This window comes from Phyllopteryx taeniolatus, chromosome 2 (assembly GCF_024500385.1).
Source record: "Phyllopteryx taeniolatus isolate TA_2022b chromosome 2, UOR_Ptae_1.2, whole genome shotgun sequence".
NCBI lineage: Eukaryota > Metazoa > Chordata > Actinopteri > Syngnathiformes > Syngnathidae > Phyllopteryx > Phyllopteryx taeniolatus.
Window position 1 is genome coordinate 27,320,805 of NC_084503.1, and position 25,755 is coordinate 27,346,559.

At 41.9% G+C, this 25,755-nt stretch overlaps 2 protein-coding genes across 3 annotated transcripts in view; both read right to left on the bottom strand.

The window, feature by feature from the left end:
• Positions 1-12,546, bottom strand: part of chd9 (chromodomain helicase DNA binding protein 9) — a 150,919-nt gene extending 138,373 nt beyond the window's left edge. Inside the window, 1 exon segment of the mRNA XM_061765570.1 lies at positions 12,018-12,546. The gene's annotated coding sequence lies outside the window, so the exon portion shown is untranslated.
• A 1,717-nt stretch (positions 12,547-14,263) lies between these two features.
• Positions 14,264-22,796, bottom strand: aktip (akt interacting protein). Of its 2 annotated transcripts, none has more exons than XM_061765571.1 (10): positions 22,653-22,796; positions 21,678-21,843; positions 18,599-18,798; positions 18,431-18,495; positions 18,218-18,318; positions 16,614-16,702; positions 16,452-16,550; positions 15,728-15,835; positions 15,592-15,652; positions 14,264-14,920 (listed from the first exon to the last, which is right to left on the bottom strand). In XM_061765571.1, the coding sequence occupies exons 2-10, from the start codon at positions 21,723-21,725 to the stop codon at positions 14,813-14,815; spliced, it is 879 nt and encodes a 292-aa protein (XP_061621555.1). In that variant the 5' UTR covers positions 21,726-21,843; positions 22,653-22,796; the 3' UTR covers positions 14,264-14,812. The 2 variants fall into 2 exon arrangements, with proteins under 2 accessions (XP_061621555.1, XP_061621556.1); XM_061765572.1 differs by lacking the exon at positions 22,653-22,796 and adding an exon at positions 22,456-22,601.
• Between the last annotated feature and the right edge of the window lie 2,959 nt (positions 22,797-25,755).

Here is a 25,755-nt window from a genome sequence, read left to right on the forward strand (position 1 = left end):
ACAGGGGACACAAAAAATATTAGATCAAACAAACAGTATCAGTACACCTGGGCTGCAGAATTAATCAAATTGTAATCCTGATTGCGATTTTGGTTGCCACGTCTGCGATTTTTTACACTTAAAATGCGGTCACTCCTGCATATGAAAAGTGCTTCATTTGCAGCAGTGCCCGCAACCTAGTCAGCCATCCAGCAGGGGTCAAATGTATGGTTAAGGCTTCATTAAGGGCTGACCCCGCGTTCTGTAGCCAACTTCAAAATAAAAGCTTAAAATAGCATAGATGTCCAATGTAGTGCTTTATGAAGCTTTTATTTTGAAGTTGGCCCTCTCAGCACGTTGGCAGAGGGGGCGTGTCACGGTAAGACACTATTAACAATCATTGTACCAGCTACCTTGATTTCAGCTTTTCAGCTGGCCTGACCGCAGTAAAAAAATAAAAATAAAAAAATAAAAATGCCAGAAGTAAATAGAGGGAAACACAACTGTGAAGTTCTTTGCAGTTTGTGACGGAGACGTACCCTTCTTTGACAATTCACTATATTGATGGGGATTTTCAAATGAAAAGTCAGTGCTTACAGCCTAATGTTATTGCATTTTACTGTATTCCCTTAAGTTGCAATTTGTGATTGCACTTTGTAATATTTATTCAGCTAGCCCTTGGTAAAGTAGAATTTTTGGGGGTAAATTATTTTTTTTAAATTATCTATCATTTCTTATTTAGATTCATTTTGCACTGAAAACTGTTAGATATTGTTTGTTGAAAAGTAGTGCAATAAAAATAAAGATGTTTCTCTAACGAAGAATAATCGGGACTGATAATCGTTATTACCATATCCATCCATCCATTTTCTGAGCCGCTTCTCCTCACTAGGATCGCGGGTGTGCTGGAGCCTATCCCAGCTGTCATCGGTCAGGAGGCGGGGTACACCCTGAACTGGTTGCCAGCCAATCGCAGGGCACATACAAACAAACAACCATCCGCACTCTCGTTCACACCTACGGGCAATTTAGAGTCTCCAATTAATGCATGTTTTTGGGATGTGGGAGGAAACCAGAATGCCCGGAGAAATCCCACGCAGGCACGTGGAGAACATGCAAACTCCACAAAGGCGGGGCCGGGGATTTAACCCGGGTCCTCAGAACTGTGAGGCTGACGCTCTAACCAGTCGGCCAACGTGCCGCCGTCATTACCATATTGATTACAATAATTGTGATGATTATTTTGGCCATAATCATTCTGCCCTAGGTACACTATTTCATCAAAGGGGTGTTTCGGGCTTTTCCATCCATCCATATCCTTATTACAACCCCAATTCCAATGAAGTTGTGTTAAACATAAATAAAAACAGAATACAATGATTGGCAAAAAAATTTCAACCTATATTTAATTGAATACACTACAAAGACAAGATATGTAATGTTCAAACTGATAAACTTTATTGTTTTTAGCAAATAATCATTAACTTAGAATTTTATGGCTGCAACACATTCCAAAAAAGCTGGGACAGGGTCATGATTACCACTGTGTTCCATCACCTTTTCTTTTAACAACGTTCAATAAACGTTTGGGAACTGAGGACACTAATTGTTGAAGCTTTTTAGGTGGAATTCTTTCCCATTCTTGCTTGATGTACAGCTTCAGCTGTTCAACAGTCCGGGGTCTCCGTTGTCGTATTTTACGCTTCATAATGCGCCACACATTTTCAATGGGAGACAGGTCTGGACTGCAGGCAGGCCAGTCTAGTACTTGCACTCTTTTACTACGAAGCCACGCTGTTGTAACACGTGCAGAATGTGGTTTGGCATTGTCTTGCTGAAATAAGCAGGGGGGTCCATGAAAAAGACGTTGCTTGGATGGCAGCATATGTTTCTCCAAAACCTGTATGTACCTTTCAGCATTAATGGTGCCTTCACAGATGTGTAAGTTACCCATGCCATTGGCACTAACACAGCCCCATACCATCACAGATGCTGGCTTTTGAACTTTGCGTCCATAACAGTCCGGATGGTTCTTTTCCTCTTTGGCCCGGTGGACACGACGTCCACAATTTTCCAAAACAATTTGAAATGTGGACTTTTCCACTTTGCGTCAGTCCATCTTAGATGACCTCGGGCCCAGAGAAGCCGGCGGCGTTTCTGGGTGTCGTTGATAAATGGCTTTTGCTTTGCATAGTAGTTTCAAGATGCACTTACAGCTGTAGCACAGAACTTTATTTACTGACATTGGTTTTCTGAAGTGTTCCTGAGCCAATGTGGTGATATCCTTTACACATTGATGTCGGTTTTTGATGCAGTGCCACCTGAGGGATCGAAGGTCATGGGCATTCAATGTTGGTTTTCGGCCTTGGTTCTTACATGCAGTGATTTCTCCAGATTCACTGAACCTTTTGATGATATTATGGACCGTAGATGATGAAATCCCTAAATTCCTTGCAATTGTACATTGAGGAACATTGTCCTTAAGCTGTTCGACTATTTTCCTCACGCACTTGTTCACAAAGAGGTGAACTTCGCCCCATCTTTGCTTGTGAATGACTGAGAAATTCGGGGAAGCTCCTTTTATACCCAATCATGGCACCCACCTGTTCCCAATTAGCCTGCTCACCTGTGGGATGTTCCAAACAGGTGTTTGATGATCATTCCTCAACTTTCTCAGTCTTTTTTGGCACCTGTCCCAGGTTTTTTGGAACATGTTGCAGCCATAAAATTCTAAGTTAATGATTATTTGCTAAAAACAATAAAGTTGATCAGTTTGAACATTAAATATCTTGCCTTTGTAGTGTATTCAATTAAATATAGGTTGAACATGATTTGCAAATCATTGTATTCTGTTTTTATTTATGTTTAACACAACATCCCAACTTCATTGGAATTGGGGTTGTGTGTTTGTGGGAAACTGAAGCCTAACCCAGCTGACATTGTCACCAGTCAGTGTTCGCACTGCCCACTCCCCACGGCGAATTAAAACAGGGTGCGGTGATGTGAATATTGCCCACGTTAGCGAATCAAAATCGCCCGCATCAAAAGCCCTGCCTGATAAAAGTTAGAATGAGCACGTTCATTCTGCTGTGTGTGAATGGTGTTAGTGGTTTAGTTTCTCCCCCGCTTCATAAAATGCTTAAATTTGTCACCGGCACATTAGGGAGGAGAAGACCCGGTGCGGCTTGGCATCTTGGCAGCAGATTACCGCAATTTACGTTTGAAATGTCGATGGTCAATGTGACCTGCAATTCACACTAGTTTTCACAGCTAGCTGTATTCTTCATCAATGCACCAGCCGTTAATCCCAGTTTGGTTGTGTCATGTCGACCGATGTCATAGCTGGCTTGGGCAAGGGCCGTAGCTTGTCATTTGGAGACCCAAGGCGAACACCCCCCACCATATACGCATTAACTGTTGTATTTCAATTAAATTTTGACAAAAGGTGAGTTATATAATTTAGACCACTGTGTCCTGCTTATGAAATATATGATCTTAAGTTAGCCTACTAATATTACCTAGCAACAATGTTGAATATGAATGTTTATTTACAAGCGATGGAATTTGAGAAAAGTACTTAAGATCCTTCTTGAGGTTTATTACACAACAAATGGGTCATCTCAATACTTTTACTGTAATTGATAAGAGCAATCAACATTTAATATAGTTTACCATTTCAACTGCTTTTATATCTTGGTGATGAAAAGAGTCACTCATCACGCTCCCCTTTAGCTCTACTGTAAACTCTCAGCTGACATTGACTGCAGTGCTACTGCTACTGGCAAGAGCATCATTATACAGTATTACATGTTTTCAAGGCATGAAGTTAAATCAATCAGTCAATATTCTACCGTTATGGAAGGTTTTCTTTTTCAGAATCAGAATCCGTTTATTGCCATTGTCAGTGAAAGGTACATTCACAACTAGGAATTTTTCTCGGTCCAATGGTGCAACTTGATGCATACTGTAGATGGTACTAATGAAAATAATAAAATGAAAAATTCAAATATAAATAGACTAAGAAGAAGGAAAATAAACAATGTGCAATAAGCAAAAACAGTGTGCAATAAGCATCAAGTGTCGGTGTGACGTTTTAATGGGTGAAACCGGCTTATTTAGAGTTTATGAGTCGGACGGGCAAGGGGAAGAAGCTGTTCATGTGGCGGGAGGTTCTGGTCCGGATGGACCGTAGCCTTCTGCCTGAGGGAAGAGGGTCGAACAGGCTGTGTCCAGGGTGTGTAGGGTCAGCTGTAACCCGACCTGCACGCACCCGTGGCCTGGAGACGTACAAGTCCTGGATGGATGGGAGCCTTCAGCCGATCACCTTCTCAGCAGCATGTACAGTGCACTGCAGTCTGTGCCTGTCCCTGGGAGTGGCACCAACATACCACATGGTGGACGGGGTGAGGATGGACTCAATAATGACCATGTAGAACTGCACCAATATCTTGGCTGGCAGCTTAAATTTCCTCAGCTGCTGTAGGAAGAATATCCTCTGCTGGGCCTTTTTTATGAGGGCTCCCAATTGAGGTCCTGGGTGATGGTGGTGCCCAGGAAGCCTAAGGAGTTAACGATGGAGCTGGGGAAGTCTCTGAGGGTAAGGGGGCACCGTGGGGCTGTGACTTTCCTCAAGTCCATGATCATCTCCTTTGATTTCTGGGTGTTGAACTCCAGGTTGTTGCTGTTGCACCAGGACACTAGCCAGTCCACCTACCTCCTGTAGGCAGATTCATCGTCCGAGATAAGCTTGATGAGGGTGGTGTAGTCAACAATCTTGATAAATTTTACGGATTGATTGGATTGAATTCATTGGATTTTTCCAACTCAATAGTAAAATAAAGATGTGTTTTTCATATCAATTCATCATAGCATTTAGGCCTGGCCTACACTAAAGAGTTATTTGTTGGTTGTATCCAATGTTGTGTTGGTCCTCTAGAATAATTTATTTCTTCATTTAGTGAATAATGCTGAAGATAAACTTCACCCCTCCCCACCAAAAAATAAAAATAAAAAATTGCACGCTAAATCGCAATGTAAGTGTTCAGACCTCGTCCTGATTGATGACTAGGTAGTTATAATTTGGCCCACATCGTTAAAAGTTTATTGGCATCCCAGTGACGAGGACTGAAGACCGAAATTTCTCATGTATAATGCGCACCCATGTATAATACGCATCCTCCAAAGTTGACCTAAAATTTTTGGAAAACCCTTCTACCTATATATAATGCATTTATACAATGCATGATTGTGCTTCTACCGATATGATCAAAACGAAGTATAAGCTGTATTTTTTTTTTTTTTTCCCCCAAAGAATTATTCTGAAGTTAAGCACTTTATTTGAACACGTAATACTATTTTTTTATTTACTTGCTCCTACTTTGAAATTCACAGCCCTACTTAAGTACGTAAATTAGAAAACACAGTTGTGCTCATATATTTGATTACCCATGCAGAATTTGTAAGATGGGTACAATTATTTAAAGAAAACATGAAGACCAGGTGAAACACACTTAATTTTCTTTTAATGGAATTCAAATTTAACAGTCAAGCATTTCAGAAAAGCATTATTATGAAGCAAAACATAACCATAAAGAAATTAATGATGGTTGTTGGTCAGTCATCAGTCGTATTTAAAAACAACAACAATATTTCACAAATTCTGCCTGGGTATATAAACTTATGAGCACAACTGTACATATATGCAGTCATACAACCCCTGTCATATTGGAATGAAAGTGTACGCTACACCTTTTTTATAACCACTAGGTGGCGGTGGCATATTCGAATGAAAGTGTAAACCTGTCTCATAACCACTAGGTGGCGGTGGCATTTTGGAATGAAAGTGTACAGCCCTTTCATAACCATTCGATGGCAGCATACATTTATAAAATGTGAAATTGTTTTCCCTTTGACCCTATACCTATATATAATGTGCACTATTGACTTTTGACAATTTGGGGGGGGGGGGGGGGATGCGCATTATACACGAGAAATTACGGTAAGTGTTGCTAAAGGTTTACCCACATAAACTCACGTGATGTTGTGGCTAACTATACACTAGTGTGGCTGTGAGATTTTTATGCTGTTTAGCCACATTTGCTAAGAGGTTTCATGACCCAGTACCAACCCTTCTAGTCAATCAGAGGACACAAGACAAACAACCAATTATACTCACAGTCACACATAGAGGCAGTTTAGAGTAGAGTTAATCTGTTTTGGGGATGGAGGAGGAAGTTCAGAGTATTTGGGGAAAAACAACACACACAAGCAAGGCGAGAACATGTAAACGCCATATGGTCCAATGGCGTTTCAGACCTGGATCTCCTGACTGTGATGCAGAAATTCTAACCACTAAATCACCATGCTGCCCTTTTCTTAACTAATTTCTTTGAAATACTGGGGATTTTTCCCTGGCTTGTGCTCATATAAGGGGGATAATTTGGGTGAATCTTTCCCTAAATCAGGGTTGCGGTCACCAGTTGTCAAAGTAGAATGCCCTAAGCTACTTTGTTGCTTAACAAGCAGACACACACTGTATTTTAGCCCCCCTCCTCCCATCTACTTTTATCGTTCAGTCTTTCGGTGATACATGCTCGTTGATTTGTAGATTTCCATAATGGCCCTCCGTGCGGCGTTGAAACGAAGCGCTCTAAAGCCACGTAATAGCTAGGTCAGGAACTCTGCGCTGTCAATTATCTATCAGCAAGCTTTTCATGTGTGTAGCAAAAGCAGCTGGTGTTAGCCAACTGCCAGCCATCGGCAGCAGGTGCTTCTTCGTGCAACCCCTCATGCAACCCTGCCCCCAAAACCTCCCTCCTCCTGATCCCACCCACCGCAATCTTTCCCAAACTCGACAGCCAACAGAGTTGCAGCGCAGGACGCACAGGGAGGTGTTGACAGCTGATAGAATTTCAACAGCCCAGAACAGAGGCAGAAGAGGTCCTTTGAGGGCGTGTGCTTGGGGACCGCAGACAAGTGGAAGATGACAGAGGCCAGCGAATGTGCCACGGTTGTGCCGAATTGCTATTTGGCAAACTCAAGGAAATGCTTTCAAAAACATTACATTTAAACTCAGGTATTTTTAAGAATGTCAGGTGGGAATTTGCATGAATGTAAGCCACGCCATACACGCAATATGTATCAATAAAGTATTACACGATAAAACCACAGCTACCCCACAGATAATCATTCATCCATCCATATATCCACTTTCTATAGTGCAGGGTCTACCAGCTGGCTTTTGGCAAGAGGAAGGGTACAGCCTGGACTGGTCACCTGTATGATTGAGCACCGAAACTAAGCAGTTCCTATACATTACTATACATTACATCTGATACCTACCCATTCAAATAAGAACATAAATTCTGGTTACCAAGTTTGGTGCCATTTAACAATTTGCTCTCTGATTGGCCTTAGCTTATGTGACATGATGCAACCAAAAGATTGATGCTGCAAACTGGGGGCTGGTATCATTTCATTTGATAAAATGCAGTAATAAAAGCACTCTTAGGTGTGGCTTTATTTTGCCAGCAAAGACCTAAATTCTGCAACTTGCAACAAATGTAAGAAAATAATCGTGCAGGGAGTGAAACCAAAGGAGAGTTAAAGTTTGGAGAACTGGCATTTATAGCGGATTGGGCCAGCATACTTGTCTAAAAACGCGCACCTGTCAATGGGCAGTGATACGAACAGGTGTGCGGGGAGTGACTTAAGCTCAGTTCAGGACTAAATTGAAACACTTGAAAGTGGTGGATCTTTGCTGGGCCTAGCCATGGGAAGAGAAACCGATGTGGAGCAGTATTATGCCAATTAGCCGCACTGTTAAGTCACAATCCCACTTGGTCAAAGACATCCATCCATCCATTCATTTTCTGTACTGCTTATGCTCACTCGAGTCGCGGGCGTGCTTGAGCCTTTCCCAGGTGACTCCAGCGAGAGGTGGGGTACAACCTGGACTGGTCGCCAGCGTGCTTGAGCCTTTCCCAGGTGACTCCACCGAGAGGTGGGGTACAAGCTGGACTGGTCACCAGCCAATCACCGGGCACATATAAACAACCAACCATTCACTCACATTGACAGCTATGGTAAATTTAGAGTTTTCAATTAACCTACCATGCTTGTTTTTGGGATGTGGGAGGAAACCAGAGTTTCAAAAATAAGCAGCTCACAAAAGATTTGTTTAATTTCACCCCTGAAGGGTAGGAAATTACATGAAAGACCCAACTATTTGCATAAGATTGCTTTTATGGAAATACTTGGATCAAATGTTAATTCCGTATAATACAACAACCAGCAGCAACAACAGTCCATTATAGATATTTTAGGTCAATAAATCAAACACTGTGGCAAGGAAGCTGCCTACAAGTCACATCCAAAACTGTGGCCTGATAATTTATCCGACTGTACAAATACAGTTAAGCAAATGAATCCCAAAGTAACCCAGGTTTTGCGTTTTTTTTTAGAACACCAGCAAAAGACAAGCAAGCATATTGTCTTTAGCGTATTGTTATGTACAGACTAAGCATAGTCACACAACTCTACCTTGACCCGATAGCCACCAGCTACAGAAACAAACAGTAGCGTGCAGGCCTCCACCAAGGCCAAACAATGACAGCAGATAATGGAATATTCATCCTTCCTATCTATCCTAGAGGTTAATATTACACTGTGCTGGATACAGTCATATATGAGATGTCTGCTGTTAAAATTTTAAAAAGGAAAAATGTTGAGCTTGATTGGTCATAAGTTGATGATGTTCCACTCCAACCCTGTAGGCGGCAGTAATGTGCCTTTTGGAGTTGACAAATCTCGGAGGGAAGAAACAATGGCAGCAAAGTGACTGTATTTTCACAAGGATAATTGAAAACAATACCAGTATTGCGCCAAATTGTTTCAGTTTCCTCCTCAACCTTGCGACCATGCATATACCGTATTTTCACGACCATAAGGCGCACTTAAAAGTCTTGAATTTTCTCCAAAATGGACGGGGCGCCTTATAATGCGGCAGGCCTTAAGTGTGCACAGAGTTCCAAAATCTGTAAATGTTGTTGTGTGACTTTGATGAGCCCTCCGCTTGACTGACTGGGAGCATTTCCTGCCAACACGCTGCTTATATAGAGGAAAGGGGGACGTGACTGAGGACAGCATGCGGACGTTAAAGGGGGAAGGGTGCCCGTGAAAGAGGACGCTAAAGACACACCGCCAGTAGGTATATATTGTCCAAGGACCCCCGAAAATGGCACCTACGAAGAGACATGCTTACGAAGCACAGTTTAAACTGCAAGCTATCAGTTACGCGGAGTAACATGGGAATCGAGCAGCCGCGAGAGAATTCAAGATCAATGAATCCATGGTTCGCAAGTGGATGCCTGGGCTAAGGTATCTGCTTTGACTATTGTCCGAGCTTTTGCGAAAGCAGGCATCATTGCTGAACAGCCCCCCGGCAACGAGACTGACTCTGACAATGACGAGAGGTAACCCGGCATGTTTGATGGCGAAATTGCCCAGAAGATACAGAAGATGAGGACTTTGATGGATTTGTGGATGAGGATTGATAAAAAAATAATGTGAGTACATTGTTAACTACTTCAATAATGTACAACCGAACTCAGTTTACATTGTTAGATGCTTCAATAAAGTACAACAGAACTCCGTTTTGCTCCCACTGCCTTTTTAAAAACATACGCTAGCATGCATGCTAGCGTATGTTTTAGCGTGCATGCATGCTACCGTATGTTTTAAGCTAGCGAATGTTTTATCATGCCTGCGCCCAATAATACAGTGTGCCTTATGTATGTGTTAAATACAGAAATAGACCCCGTAACTGAGACTGCGCCTTTAAATATGGTGCGCCTTATGGTCGCCAAAATAGGGTAAATAATAATGCTAAGCTAATAAAAGACAAAATCACCTGCTTTAAAAAAAATTAACTGGAAAAAAGCCAGCTTTTCCCTTCAGTCTTGCTGTTGAAACGAAATGGCAGGGATGAAGTTGAACCAGTAGTTTTCCGCCTTTAGTGTTTGTACCCTTTTAACACTGCCTGTAAAAGCCGGAATTTATCCGTCTTTTTTCCCCATGTTCCTGTTCTGTAAATACGTCAGTGACACATAAGGGGTGGGGCATGAAAGTCATCCCAGCAACCTTCCCTCTTCGGAGCTAGTATCTGAGCTGAACAAGAGTATATCAAGAGTATATCAATCAATATACGGCCTTAGCTCAGTTCTTTGTTAAGGAAAATAAATGCCAGGTATTCTGTTACTGCGATGAGGCAGCGCACCTGTGTTTAAGGGTATATTCAGCTGTATCACTGGGTGAAAGCAAACTCTGGGGCAATTCCCACCTTTGCTGTGTTCCGTGTAAATGCGAGCTCTATTGTCATGTATCAGCTGTGCCAATTTTGTGTTAGTCATGTGAAAGGGACTAGAGGAAGAAGTTTTTCACCAACCTAATCACCTAAATGCGGGATTGTGTGTCACTGTATGAAAGTGCACAAAGTTCCAGCCATAACCAGCATTTGATGGGTTCTGTGTGAAAAGTAAACCTACAATTATGGCTTGGATTGCGTAAATTGCATGAAAGTGGCTAGTGGCTGGATGTCGATGCATATCTAATCACCTGATTAAGGGATCCTGTGTCGCCATGTGGAACTGAAAATATCCAGCTTTACTGGGTTATGTGTAAAAGGTGCAGGCATAGAAATTCCAACTCTTTCATTACAGCTCTGTTGTGCCTATTTTGAGCAAGCCATGTGTAAAGCAGGACAGAAGCACTGGAATCTGACTTCATGGAGTTACCCGAATATGGGATGCTGTGTCATTGTATGAAACTGTAAATATCCAACTTCACTGGGTTCTGTGTAAAAGGCACAGGTGGATAAACGGCAGTAATTTTGTTAATTATCTTACTTTGAGATGTGGTTGTGTGAAAGTGTGCACTTTTCTTGGTTGTGGGTAAAAGGCACATGCTGATAAATGCCAGATTTGTAAAGATCCCACTTTGCTATAAAAGACATAAAAGACAGAGGGGGGTGAATGCCAGATCTTTTAATACACCACTCTGCTGTGTTCATTAAGAGGTTGAGGAAGATAAATTAAAAATTTTGCCCGATTTCAAAAGGAATAGGCTATAGCCGGCGAACAGACAACCTGTCACGCTTCTAGATACTTCCTTGTTGACATTATTCAAAGCGCGGTCAGAAATAAATTGACAATTGAGGTAGGAGCGCGTGAAGTGACGCAAAACAAGCCAAGTATTACACGTTAGCCTTCAATCGACATTTCAACATAATCCAGAGCATTATATTAGTATCTTTACACGCACCCTCTCGCTTCCTTACCAACTCTAGAACGAAGGGACCATCACACGCGTCGACTACCAGCTGTTTGCAGCACAACCACGACCAATATCACCCCCGCCCCCGCCTACACACACACTTACTGCCCCTCACTGTGCAATTTCGCCAACTATTTACCGAGGAAAAGTTCGTTTCCGTGTTCCCACGTGTCAGTTCCAGCTAAGAAGCCGAGGTCAGTAGTGTCGTAGCATCCTATAAGACACCACTGGCTCAGACTATACTAGAATTCCATATGAATTAGCCAGACTATGTAAATAAAAAAAAAAAAAGAAATGCGCAAAACTATTGTGAAGATACTGACTCTCCACTTCAGACGAGTCAAAAGGTGGATGAGAGAGGGGGCGCTTGAAGAAAGAGGGTGTAAGTGTAGGTCGGAGGTCGACGTCGATGGTGTCCGAGATCACCACCAGCACGCCGGGTGATATTTCCGGGGCTGAGTTTCGGTTTCCTTAGCGAACTGAAGGCCACCACGGACCGACCGAACGGTACCGGTCGCTGTCAGTTCAGGACCCCGGGCAACAAGCTCCACTTCGGCGGGGAAACTGCCCCAAAAGTCCGGCTAGGGTTGTTCGAAAAGTGCGTGGAACAAGTGCGAAGAGGCGAGGCGTTTGACAGCTTCCTCTACGAAGGGAAGGCACAAACGCATCAAGGGAACAGAGTGGCGGGGAAGGCGGCGTTGGCTTACCCGAAACGGAGCCGGGGGAAGCGACGCCAAACGTGGACAGAATGCGTGCGTGTTCTCGGTGAAGTTGGCTCCTCAGTGGGCGACCTCCAAGCCCAAGCCCAAGCCCGGCCACCAGCACCGCCACCTCTGTGGCTGCTGCTGGCTGCTTCTGTGTTGCTACCGCCGCTGCTGACGTGACTGCCGATAAGGGCACATTTGCATACTAGTGACCTCCTCCCCGATTGGACGTCCGGGCGTTCGCTGCAATTTCGCCCTGGAGAAGTGCCATTAAAAAAACTGAAAATAAAAAATGAAAAAAATAAACCCGTTCCCCCGGTCCGAGAGAGCTAGGCAGTGCGGCGGCACCCACACATGGAGAGCGGTTGATTTGATCACAGAGTCGTCGGGGCCAAAGTCCCCGTGTGTTGTGGTGTCGTGACACGGCAATGCATAAGATGGCCGCGTTAGAAGCCAAAGAAGCCAATCCGGAGAGCTTTTACTTTGGCACATGGACTACAAATCAGTCCTCCCATGCGAACATGTCAGGGGCCCCGGAGATGGCGATGGCCTCCACCACCGTGGGACTATACGGACCTCGAGTGGCCGACTCCATGTATTACAACCTTATAGCGACCTAACATTTTTAAAATGATTTGAAAAATAATGAAAATAAAGTGCTAATGTAAAACGCACATCAATGCTCTGTTCATTTAAAACTTTTTAGTTCGAGTTTTGTCAAGTATTGTAGCGGTATAAAATAACATTTATGCAAAAATAAAACTATTGAAAGAAACAAATCATTTCATAGCTCCGGATCTATCAGTTTCAAAGACATACTCGAGTTCATATAAGGGCGCTAGTGTAAAAGCATCACAAAGCTGTTCACACTATTTTCAATGTTATGAGAACCGGGGTTCAATCCCCTGCCCCGCCTGTGTGGAGTTTGCATGTTCTCCCCGTGCCTGCGTGGGTTTTCTCCGGGCACTCCGGTTTCCTCCCACATCCCATTAACATGGATGGTAGGTTAATTGACAACTCTAAATTGCCCGTAGGTGTGAATGTGAGTGCAAATGGTTGTTTGTTTATATGTGCCCTGCGATTGGCTGGCAACCAGTTCAGTGTGTACCCCGCCTCCTGCCCGATGATCGCTGGGATAGGCTCCAGCACACCCGCGACCCTAGTGAGGAGAAGCAGCTCAGAAAATGGATGGATAGTTTTAGTTGTGAAACATTCTTCAAGTATAAAATATCAACCTAAATTATATTTTAAAAAAAGTCTTGATTAATTAAAGGAACGTTTTATTAATATTCCATTATGTATCATTAGATCTTTACAAGAGATGGAATTATTAAACTTTGTATTTTTTAACTAAGATGATTTTAATTTTGCATGTACATTTTTGATGGTCAGCTGTTTCCACAATGCTCCCATTAGATACATTTTCACTCCACAGATCCATCCATCCATTTTCTTTACCGCTTATCCAGACGAGAGAGAAAAAATTGGTAAAAACTGTACATATTCCCCACCAATCAAAATATTTGCATTTAAAAAAAATCTTTTAATTTTAAACTTTTGGCTCAGGAATGATGAAATTCTTTCATTTTTCTATTCTTGGACTTTTAACTTTTTTTATTTTTTTTACTGGTTTGGAGTTATTTCAATAATGCTATCCCATTACACATTTTGGTGAGCCACCACATGAGAAAATTTTTTTTTCAATCCAATAAAATCTCGTTACATTTTGAACCCTTGAAACCAGAATTAGGAAACTGCATCCTCAACATCCTGTTTACGTTCAATATCCGCTAAAATTCCTAATCCACTAAAATACAAAAACATGAAATGGAGGTATATATATATAAAAAAAAAAAAAAAACATTTAGAAAACATAAAACAGGCACTAAATCAACATTGTTATTAATGTCAGAGAAATGCATTGGCATAGCTCATCACCTTATAAAGAAATGTAAATGGGTCAAATTGATTTCTGGTCAGGTAAATTTGGTTACCTTTCACAACTCTAAACAGATCCAGCAGCCTGTCAGCACAAATCAGATATGTTCATATCATTCAATCTAATAAAGTAAAATTAAAGATACAAAAATTTCCACATCCTTGTAACATTTTGACAAGACACACAGGGTAAAAAAAAAAAAAACCCACATGAAACTTTGGAGTCGTGTGGAACACAAATGGTTGATAGGGAGGCTAAATAAAAACAAACAAACGTTTTTTTTGTCTTTAAATCAAACCTCTTAACACCATTATTTACACACCAAACCTTTAATAAGTACACCAGAAAAAGACGTGCATGTCCTTACTTAGCAACATATTTAAAACCAGTCAGCATTATAATGAGCCATAAGATGTGATTAAAAATAAGTCATTGAGGAAGAAAGAAAAAGGAAAAAACAAAAAAAAAAAAAAAAAAAAAATGGACAAGTTGAAGGTCCGGTATTCGCCCAGCTGTGATTGACATTCCTGGCGAGATGAATAAAAACAGTCCTGAGCTGAGAGATCATGAAGTCCACTGCACGCTTTTTGGACTTTTGGAACAGTACGTAATCACCGAACCTGGCCAGCATGTGCATATGTATCTTGAAATATCTACAAGAATTGCTGGATTCTACTTTGGAGACATCCATTTGTCATCCTTGCCATATAAACTTGGTTTCAGTACGCTAAAGCTGTTGGCGGGCGACACTTTTAAAGCTGAGCAATATTCATAATGTCCTTATTTGAGGATCCGACTCGCAAACATGGTGCGGCCTGCGATGCGGACACCTCCCACTAGTGGCGGTGCATGTGTCGGTTCAACTCCGAGGAGGACTGTCGTCTTTGCTGAAGGGCTGCGTCGACCCGGGTTTGACCCAGGACAGGCCCGAGCCCTGCGTTCCCTTGTGGTGGTCCTCAGGTCGTCTCTAGAGTAAACGACTAATATTAATGCTCCATACAAAAATATAAGGGCGCTTTTGTGTGAAAACACCCCAACACTGAATTAAGAGTGGTAGTGTAACACTGTATTCACACTTATTTATTTTTCAGGGTTTTTTGTAAAAATAAATTTCTCTACTTTTATGAAAATGTTTTGAGTTTTTATGTATATAAAAAGGTTGCAAGTGGGAAACCACTAATGCTGTGTTCACAGTTATTCCCATAAATAAAATGTTTATTTTTATAATTATTTTTTCATTTTTTAAATACAAGGGTGCTTGTCTGAAATCACAAATGTTTTAATACTTTTTTGCTTAATTTTGCCTTTGAATTTTTTGGGGTTTGGTTTTTTTTTTTGGTCCTCGTTTCCTTAATAGGCAGCCTATTTTATTTCTTTATTTTTTTTAAACACCTATGGCTCACTTTTAACTCACTAAACCTTCTTTACTACATTCTTGTAACCAAGAGAAGAGAGCCATGTCATGTGGTTTGTTGTGATGCATTTTAGTTCACTTATTCTTTTACCATGTGAACACGAACTAACATTGTTTACAAACTTGATTCCTGACTAGAGAACGCATACTATAGGTGTTCAAAGCACCCTAGAACAGTATATACAAAGTGCAGGAACTTTTGATGAACTCCATGATGGACTTACTTTGTATGTGAACATTCGCTCTTTCGCTTCTTCGTGAACAGCTGGGTTCCAAGGAGAAAAGCTGCAACACATTGGTAATTAACATTATTTTTCATGCACTTCAACATAATACACAGAGTAAGGACAGCCCACCAACCTTATTGCATAGGGATCGTCTATCTTGGGCTGGTCAAACAGACGACTGTTGCATAGTCTCACGCTGTCCACCACTTTGCTCTTGAACAACTGCACATCCTTCTCATACCTGAGCAGCAAAACAGCTATGACAACTTTGTGTCAAAGATCACGTGAGGTCAAGGACATGTTGCTGTACATCTCCTTGGGAGAATGTACTACTAAGTTGGATTCACACTGCATGGCTCCAGTGATGTGAAACATATTGGCCTTGATGTGTGGGGCTATAGTTGATTTTCTCCGAGTACTCCGGCATCCTCCCACATTCCAAAAACATGAATGTTAGGTTCATTGAAGACTCCATTTTCCATTGGTGTGAATGCTTGTTTGTCTATATGTGCCCTGTGATCGGCTGGCGACTACTCCAGAGTGAACCCCGCCTCTTGTCCAAAGTCAGCTGGTATAGGCTCCTGCTCACCCACTACCCTAATTAGGACAAGCGGTACAGAAAATGGATGGGTCCATGGGAAGACCCCATTTCCCCCCCCCCCCCCCCCCCCCCCCTTCCCTGTAAGCATTAAATTGGAATGGGTCACTCGGACATACAGTGTAAAAGCAGCCTTAAAGATAAGATGAGGGCCACATATGGAGCTGCACGAATCCCACAGTAGCCCCACACAATGTTTGGTGCGTCCTTTTTGTTTTTGTTTTTATAAGACAATGAAAATAGGACAGTGGACACTCACAGTACAGCAGCTTCTGGGTTGAGGGGCTCTGAGGTGGTTATCTTGTAGAAAATGGTACGTGCATACATGAGAACTTGCCAGATGTGGTTATGATTCCGCCTAAAACAAAAACACTAAATTATCCATATTGTACTTTGGTGTGTAAATTGCATTTGTGCTCACCTCCATTTGGTGAAAGCTCTTTTGATGTCAAGCTCGCCAGAAACGGGGTCAACAACTGGATGGAAGACTGGCATGTCAAACACTAATTTCTGTGAAACAGCATATAGCCAAAAAATAAAAACATTATCTTAAAGACAATTGTAAAAGGAATTATTGAACTTCGCAAAGAATTGAACTCATTAAGTAGACCCACCTGGAAGACAAGGCCTCCATCCAGCTAAGGATTAACTCAGCACATTTCTCTTTGGCCTATATTTATCTTATTTATTTAAAGCACCAAGAAGAGTTACTTCAAGCCAAACGTGAATATACAATAGAATTCATTTCTTGTTAAAGTGGACCGTTTCGCCGCTTACCCTCACTAGGGTCACGGGGGTGCTAGAGCCTATCTCAGCTATCTACAAGCGGGAGGCAGGGTACGCCCTGAACTGGTCGCCAGCCAATCGCAGGGCACATAGAAACAAACAACCATTCACACTCGCATTCACAACTATGGGCAATTTAGAGTCTTCAATCAACCTACCAGGCATGTTTTTGGTATGTGGGAGGAAACCAGAGTACCTGGAGAAAACCCACCCAGGCACGGGGAGATCATTCATACTCCACACAGGCACGGTCGGGATTTGAACCCCAGTCCTTAGAATTGTAAGGCAGATGTGCTAAGCAGTCGTCCACCGTGCCACCCTGTTCAAGACTCAAGATGGCAAATCCTTATGTGCGCAGTCAACACCGAGTTGGTCCGAGCAACATACTTTGTGAGAAGAAACTGAAAGACTGAGTTAGAAAGTCACCTGAACCTTGCGCTGTTGCAAGACAAAGAGCAAATGGTTGAGTTGTTTTAATAGGTGTCTCACAAGTCAGTCACCAAAACCAAAACAAAAATGACAAGCAGATGAGTTTGCAAGTGCAATGTAGTTACCAGATAAGCTAACAATTAGCCTAGCTTCCTCCGTTTCTTCTTCTACCACTTTTTTTTTTTCCCCTGTCATTCTGGATTCCATGGCACTATGCTGCCTCTTACAGGTCAGAGTTGGTACTATGACAGACATTGTTATGAGTTTGGTGGTCTGCCGGTTATCGAGTACGCCACAGGTGTCAAACACAAGGCCCACATCATTTAATGTGGCCCGTGAAAGCAAATCACTTACATAAACTTCAATGAGTCTTGCTAAAATCTGTATTAACATTTCAAATCATCATTAAATACATAAACGTTGAGATATTGCAAGCAATTTATGGTTACCAAACCCGTTTTTACACTAACTTGAACAAAAGGTGAACAAACTATTATCCTTCTGATTTCAAAACCACTTATCCATCAATTTGTTGTGTATATGTAACACTATGGTGAGGCGATGAAACATTTACTTAATGGTTTCACAGTCATAACAGCCTCCTAAGGGAAACCATACCTACAATGTGGCCCGCAAAAAAAATGAGTTTGACACCCCTGGAGTACACCATACACTTGCTGATTTTATCCTCATGTGTGGGGTCTCTAACATTTGGAAAAAAATCAGTTAAGGGGTTAAAAATTGGTATGAGCTTAAGATGTGTACATTTATTTATTTATTTTTTGACAGACCAACCAAAATATTACTCACTGGACAATCGCCATCTGGATAGTTATCTGGGATATACACAGTGAACTTGAAGACTCCATCCTGGTACAAGCCATGTCTGATGAATATGACTCCAAACCACACTGGACAGAAATTAGTCAAATATTACCAGGAATTATTTTGTTGAGATTACGTGACAAAACGTAATTTTTTTTTTAAGCCATGCTTTTTTCAACATATTCTATGCATACTTACTCAGGGCCGACTTGTACGACGGCTGCACGTAAATTCCAGGAAGTTTCTGCTTAATCACGAGGGTGCTGCAGGTCACATGACAGCAAATCAATTCAAAACACAGGGGATCAAACATGCACGTAAATAAAAAAATAATAATAATTCTCGCGCACCGGCAGGGTAACTTACAACTCAGCCAGCAGGGAGTATTCCAAGTAAAAGGGGCCGTAGGGTGCGTGCGGGCCGTTTGCAGAGTGGGCTGGGCTGCCCAAGGCTGCTGGCTTGATGATGGCGGCTGCATTCTTAGGGATGGCTGGAAGCTGCTTCTTGCCAAAGGGCAGCCGGGGCGGGCTGCTTTTCAGCTCGCCCTGGTCCTCACTTTCAGGTCTCTTCAATGCAACACAGAATACACCTCAGCATGAGATGAACACTTTGCACTAATTGAATAAATTTTACAGTAGCATAATTGGACTATATTTTACTAAATATTTACAGAATACAAACATCTAAGTTATTAATATTCTCTTTTTTTATTATTAGATTCAAATTTCAATCCCTATGAAATGCTGACCTTGTTTTTTGTTTGTACTTTGTTCACTGTTCTATATTAGTAATACGAATGTATAAACTACACAAAAAGTTAGGGATATTTGGCTTACAGGTGAAATTTCAGGATGAACCTAAAATGCATTAGCCACAAAAGGTTTTTCATCCATAAATCAGCCAATAAGCCCAAGCGGGTGTGTGCGTCTTCCTTGGCCGTTCCAGAGATGGAGGGGCTGGCCGGCACGGACGCTCTGATGGTCGAATCCAGTCAGTTGCGGGGTGGATGGGGGTGGGTGGGTGTGTGGTTGTGTGAATAAATCAAAATTGCCTGTGGATATTAATGCTGTGTTTGCCATAGTGCAAGACCAGGAAACAAAGCCCAGCTTTTTGTCTGTATTTCCATCCATTTTCTGAGCTGCTTTTCCTCACTAGGGTCGCGGGCGTGCTGGAGCCTATCCCAGCTGTCATCGGGCAGGAGGCGGGGTACACCCTGAACTGGTTGCCAGCCAATCGCAGGGCACATACAAACAAACAACCATTCACACTCACAGTCACACGGGCAACTTAGAGTCTCCAATTAATGCATGTTTTTGGGATGTGGGAGGAAACCGGAGTGCCCGGAGAAAACCCACGCAGGCACGGGGAGAACATGCAAACTCCACACAGGCGGGGCCGGGGATTGAACCCAGGTCCTCAGAACTGTGAGGCTGGCGCTCTGTATTTGTATTTTCATAAAGAAATATTTGCAATGCACAATCTTTTTTTTTTTTTCCCAATGCAAACATTTACAGAGACCAAACACTTCACACTGCTGTATTTAAAAATTGACTAAGAGCTGTACATGAAGTCATGTATTTTTTATTTAGTGAAGCTTATCCAGGTAAGGCATTTGCAATGCCAACCTGGCAGCAAACAGCAGTAAAACAAAGCAAAATAGAAACAAATAGATATAAACTGTACAATGTGATATAGTAACAAGTTAAATATTACATTACATCATAGCACATGGTGAATAAAAGGGCATGTGAGCAGATGTTCTCTATAGCTGGAAAACTTGCATGAAGAAAAAAAAATTATCGCATGAATGCCAAGACGACAGAAAAAAATATATATTTTTGAATAAATATATAAATAAGCCTGCAGATGATTATAGATGCGATTTATTGAGCTCAAATTTGTAGTGGAATTGTAAGGCTTCAGGTTCATGTCCGCATTGCATTTTTCAACTGATAAATCACATCTATAGTCATCTGGAAGCTTCTGTTGCACAATTTAGGTATGTCATCTCAATAGAATAAATATATTCCAATTTACTGAAATGTACCTGTATATAATAAAATGCCCCACCTCAGACTGTCTGCAGCCAGGTTGGCATTGCAAGACAATCAGTTATCAACTGCCTCACCTGGATGAAGGGTAAGGTTATTAAAAGGTATGAATAATATTTGAAATTTAGATTAAGATATAAAATATTAACTTGAAAGCTTAAAATACCAGCATTTTTAGATCCAGTAGGTATCAGTATTGAGGAACATCGCCTCATTTGCTTAAGCTATCCTGAACTAATACCTGCGATGGAAACACAAACCACATGGGCCACCGGAACCTTTTGCTACAAGAAATTCAAAGTTCCTGGGCTGGTTGGTGGAAAAGTCCCTCTAACAAGAGCTAGTTGTGCAAGTTGTGCAAAAAATACCAAGGCATTGGAGAATTGGATATGTGCATTCAAAAGTTTATATGTCAAATTAGCTTCAGTTGTCAGGATATTTGAGCATTTTAGGTTCATCCTGAAATTTCACCCAGAAGCCGAATAGCTCTACCTTTTGTGGGGTGTGTTTCATCACAAGATGAATAAAGAATCCATCGAGCTATCTATGAAGTTGTGTGCTTTTACTATTCCACCGGGTTACAGCGCTCCTCATCTGGTATGAGGATTGTCAATTCAAAAATGTGGAGCCACCATTTTATTACGGTGTGAACAGTTCAGCGGAAATGTCACTGCACATTTATAATTACACGGCGCAAGCGAACACACCAGCGAATAGACACTTGTACAACTGTTAAAATGTTACTGAAAACAGTACCTATCCTTAAAGGTTTTAATATGGTGACACCATTATAAACGGAAATATCTGAGATCCTTTGTTTGAACCTCAGCTCAGGTCTTTCTATGGAGTTTGCATGCTCTCCTTGTGCAGGTTTTCTCCAGGTACTCTAGCTTCTTCTCTCATTTCAAAAACATGCATACTCGGTTCATTAAAGAATCTGAATGGTCTATACATGCAAATTTGGGTGTGAATGGTTGACTGTCTATACACTATGTACTCTACGATTGGTGGGCAACCAGTCCAGCGTGTGCTACACCTCTCACACAAAAGTCAGCTAGGATAGTCTATAGGTCACCTGCAACCCTAATAAAGGACGAACAAAACAATGAAGAAAAAAAAATTGATGAACGAACACTATTTCCATCGTTTCCCAAGAGGAAAATGTAATCTAAAATAATTATTTAACTGAAGTTATGACTGCAAACCTGACAGCTTCACAGGAAAGTCACAACTTCATGACAAGTTAAGCCTCTGGGGTTTATACAGCAAACATGCACTCACATGACACCATAAAAACCTCATATTTCCACCAGTAAGTGTCACTGTTGCTCAATGTGAAGCATTAGTGCACTGTAACCCAACTTATTTCAAACAAACTGTTTCCTTTACGTTACCTTAAGACTCGTATTGGCAGACATGCTCCAGAAGGGGTTTAGGTTCATTACTCATGTAGAAGTTCAGTGTGGTGTCCACCTTTTTTTGTGTTTGTTTGTTTATTAAGTAGGTCCCATGGCAAATGCTGGGCAAGCCATTCAGGAAGCAATTTTTGTGGATCTGCAGCTAAGGACAAATAAACAAACTGGTGAAAACAGTGTCTTATTGACCAGAAGTAATGCATCTTTGTTCATCTAGCTATGCTGGAGATGTATAGTGACAGGCAGAATAATTAAATGGTTTTCCTCTAGAAGGCAGAAGGTCCAATTAACCCGTCTTTCCACCTTTTGCCATGCATACAACAATACAATAGCTTGGTGTTAGTACATTTGCGAGTAGACAGACGAGATTATCACTTTGTCATTCTATATCCTTTTTGTGACATGTTTGATTGTAAACCGTGACTTTTTTCTAGTGTAAAATATTTGCCTCAGCTCAAAAAAAAGGTTTGGAAATGCTTAGCTTCTTTTACTGATACACCTATCATGCCAACTGCTGTTTGGCTTATTTCGACAAATCTTTACCACCTCATTCATGCAATAGTAGGTTGAGTAAATGAACGATACGTGTTAAAATGCATAAAATACATCTAAAAAGCTGTTAGCTGTACAGCACGCCTGACAAGCTATTAATTTTACAGTCATTCGCCTAGTCGGTGGGGAGCTTAAGTTACCTACGTGGATAACTTCTAGTTCTTCATTACAATATGTTACTTTAAAGAGACAATATGCTACTTACTTGCTCAAAACGACTCTTTAATGCTCAGGGCTGTTTTAAAACAATCTGACGTAACCTCACCTGCTTCCCTTTAGCATTAGCATTAGTAGACACAGCTTCGATGACACTTGTATGCCGCACAAATTTGACTCTTAAAAAAAAACAAAAAAAAAACCGTGCTTGATAAAGACACACAATAACCCAATAAAAAAGTTTACCTCGACTCGAGTCTTGTAATATGCTCAGGTGCTCGCCATTTTCACGGGTGTAAACATGGCTAAACTAGCTTGTGAGGCTTGTAGCTAAACACTTTGACAGCCGGAGCTCAATCTAACAACGATGCGTGGGCGTTTCTACGCGTGAGCGCGCATTGTCATTGGTCAATAGAAATGACGTTTGGTATTTTATTGGTTAAAACTCAGTCACGTGGGAAAAAAATAAATAAATTTTGGGCCGAGACCACGGCGACGACGTGTGGATGAAACCCTTTTTTTTTTTTTTTTTTTAAACGATACTATTGTACTTAAACTGACACTTAGAAGGTGAAATATAAAATATTAAAAGAAAGTAAGAAAAAAAAAGAAAAAAATTAGTATGAATTTACTCATGGTTCTCGCAGTTTCGCGACGCCTTGTGGTGAAGTAGAAGTAAAAATAAAGTAAAGCAAATGGCACAGCAACCAGCTGTCTGCTTTAACAGCAACCAAGTTGGTGCCAAGAAGACATCAAATTACGTTCAGTTAGTAACTTTTTGCCAAACAATACGTGAAGTCAGAGCTATGGCAACACATTGTACTTAAAATATTTAGCAGTATCGTTGTTAAGTGAGTAAAACAGAATATATGTGCATGAATGAGAGGGGTGGTGGGGGAAGAATGAGGCTACAGGGAGAAGAGATGGCAAGGGTAGAGGACTTTAAATACTTGGGGTCAACCGTCCAGAGCAATGGTGAGTGTGGTCAGGAAGTGAAGAAACGGGTCCAAGCAGGTTGGAACGGGTGGAGGAAGGTGTCAGGTGTGTTATGTGACAGAAGAGTCTCTGCTAGGATGAAGGGCAAAGTTTATAAAACAGTGGTGAGGCCAGCCATGATGTATGGATTAGAGACAGTGGCACTGAAGAGAAAACAGGAAGCAGAGCTGGAGGTGGCGGAAATGAAGATGTTGAGGTTCGCTCTCGGAGTGACCAGGTTGGATAAAATTAGAAATGAGCTCATCAGAGGGACAGCCAAGGTTCGATGTTTTGGAGACAAAGTTAGAGAGAGCAGACTTCAATGGTTTGGACACGTCCAGAGGAGAGAGAGTGAGTATATTGGTAGAAGGATGATGAGGATGGAGCTGCCAGGCAAGAGAGCTAGAGGAAGACCAAAGAGAAGGTTGATGGATGTCGTGAGGGAAGACATGATGGCAGTTGGTGTTCGAGAGGAGGATGCAGGAGATAGGCTCTCATGGAAAAGGATGACACGCTGTGGCGACCCCTAACGGGACAAGCCGAAAGGAAAAGAAGAAGAAGTTGTTAAGTGAGTAAAGTTGCCATTTAACACAATTCACTTGGTTTTCAGCACACAAGAAGGGAATGAAATGAATATAATCTTCAGTGGAATTTTTGCCTCATTCGACTCTTTGTCTGTGTTATTTGTGCTCTGATGATCACTATGTGGGCAGATATTGAATGAAGTTGGGCAAAACTTCCAATTTGTGTGGATTTTAGAGATTAATTTTCACATACAAATAACTGGTAGTTGAATAAATCTCGAGTAAATACATGGTAATCCTTATTTTCAGTAAATATCAAGGTTGAACACAATTTATACTGGGAGGTTGTTTGACAGTTCAACAGCCAAGTTTGGATTTTGAAATCATTTTCATCATAGGAATGATAATTGTAATTGAATTCAATCAAACACACTTTATTTATACAATACCTTTCATATATAGAATGCAACTCATAGTGCTTTACATGAATTAAAATCAACCTCTCCCGCTACTCGTCCACAATGACACAGACGCACACACATAAAGTTTAAAAATAATAATGTTCTGACCGATGGACCTGAGGCTGGGTACAGAGCACCCAGGTGAGGAAACAACAGCTCAAGGAGCCATCTACACCAGGACCAGATCACAGACCACGGCCACAGGTCACCAGCACAGACACCCCAGTGCAGTGGTGCAGCGAGTGCCACAACTGAGGACCCCATGAGGCAACGCAAGGCCCATCACACCTCCGTGCAGAGGGTTCCCTCTGAGGAAGAGTGAGCCTGTTCTTTTGGAGTGAAACTGTGGCCATTATAAAACCTGTAATTTTAGTAAATTTCAAGGTTGAACACAATCTAATGCAGGAAATTGGTAAACATCAAATTTTTTAAGATGCCAGTAAAAAAATAAATACAAATAAACGCTAATTGAATTAATGTGACCATCATAATTCCTATGCATTAAACAACCTTCAGTTCATCCATCCATCCATCCATTTTCTGAGCCACTTCTCCTCACTAGGGTCACGGGCGTGCTGGAGCCTATCCCAGCTGTCATCGGGCAGGAGGCGGGGTACACCCTGAACTGGTTGCCAGCCAATCGCAGGGCACATACAAACAAACAACCATTCACACTCACAGTCACACGGGCAACTTAGAGTCTCCAATTAATGCATGTTTTTGGGATGTGGGAGGAAACCGGAGTGCCCGGAGAAAACCCACGCAGGTACGGGGAGAACATGCAAAGTCTACACAGGCGGGGCCGGGGATTGAACCCGGGTCCTCAGAACTGTGAGGCTGACGCTCTAACCAGTCGGCCACCGTGCCACCTTCAGTTCAATACAGTATATTTTGCAGTGTAAACTTGCAGTGATTATAGCTTATAGCGTTATACCCCCTTGATTCCATCCATCCATCCATTTTCCGAGCCGCTTCTCCTCACTAGGGTCGCGGGCGTGCTGGAGCCTATCCCAGCTGTCATCGGGCAGGAGGCGGGGTACACCCTGAACTGGTTGCCAGCCAATCGCAGGGCACATAGAAACAAACAACCATTTGCACTCACAGTCATGCCTACGGGCAATTTAGAGTCTCCAATTAATGGGAGAACATGCAAACTCCACACAGGGGGGGCCGGGGATTGAACCCGGGTCCTCAGAACTGTGAGGCTGACGCTCTAACCAGTCGGCCACCGTGCCGCCCCCCTTGATTCCCCCTTGCTTATTGAAAAAGCAATTGACAAAGACTTTATTCAGAACAAGTTTTACTATTATTTTTTTTCCCCTTCTGGGATTTGATTTATTTCTCCTGATACCAAACAAGCTTTGGAACAGTTTTCCCAGCATGTAACTT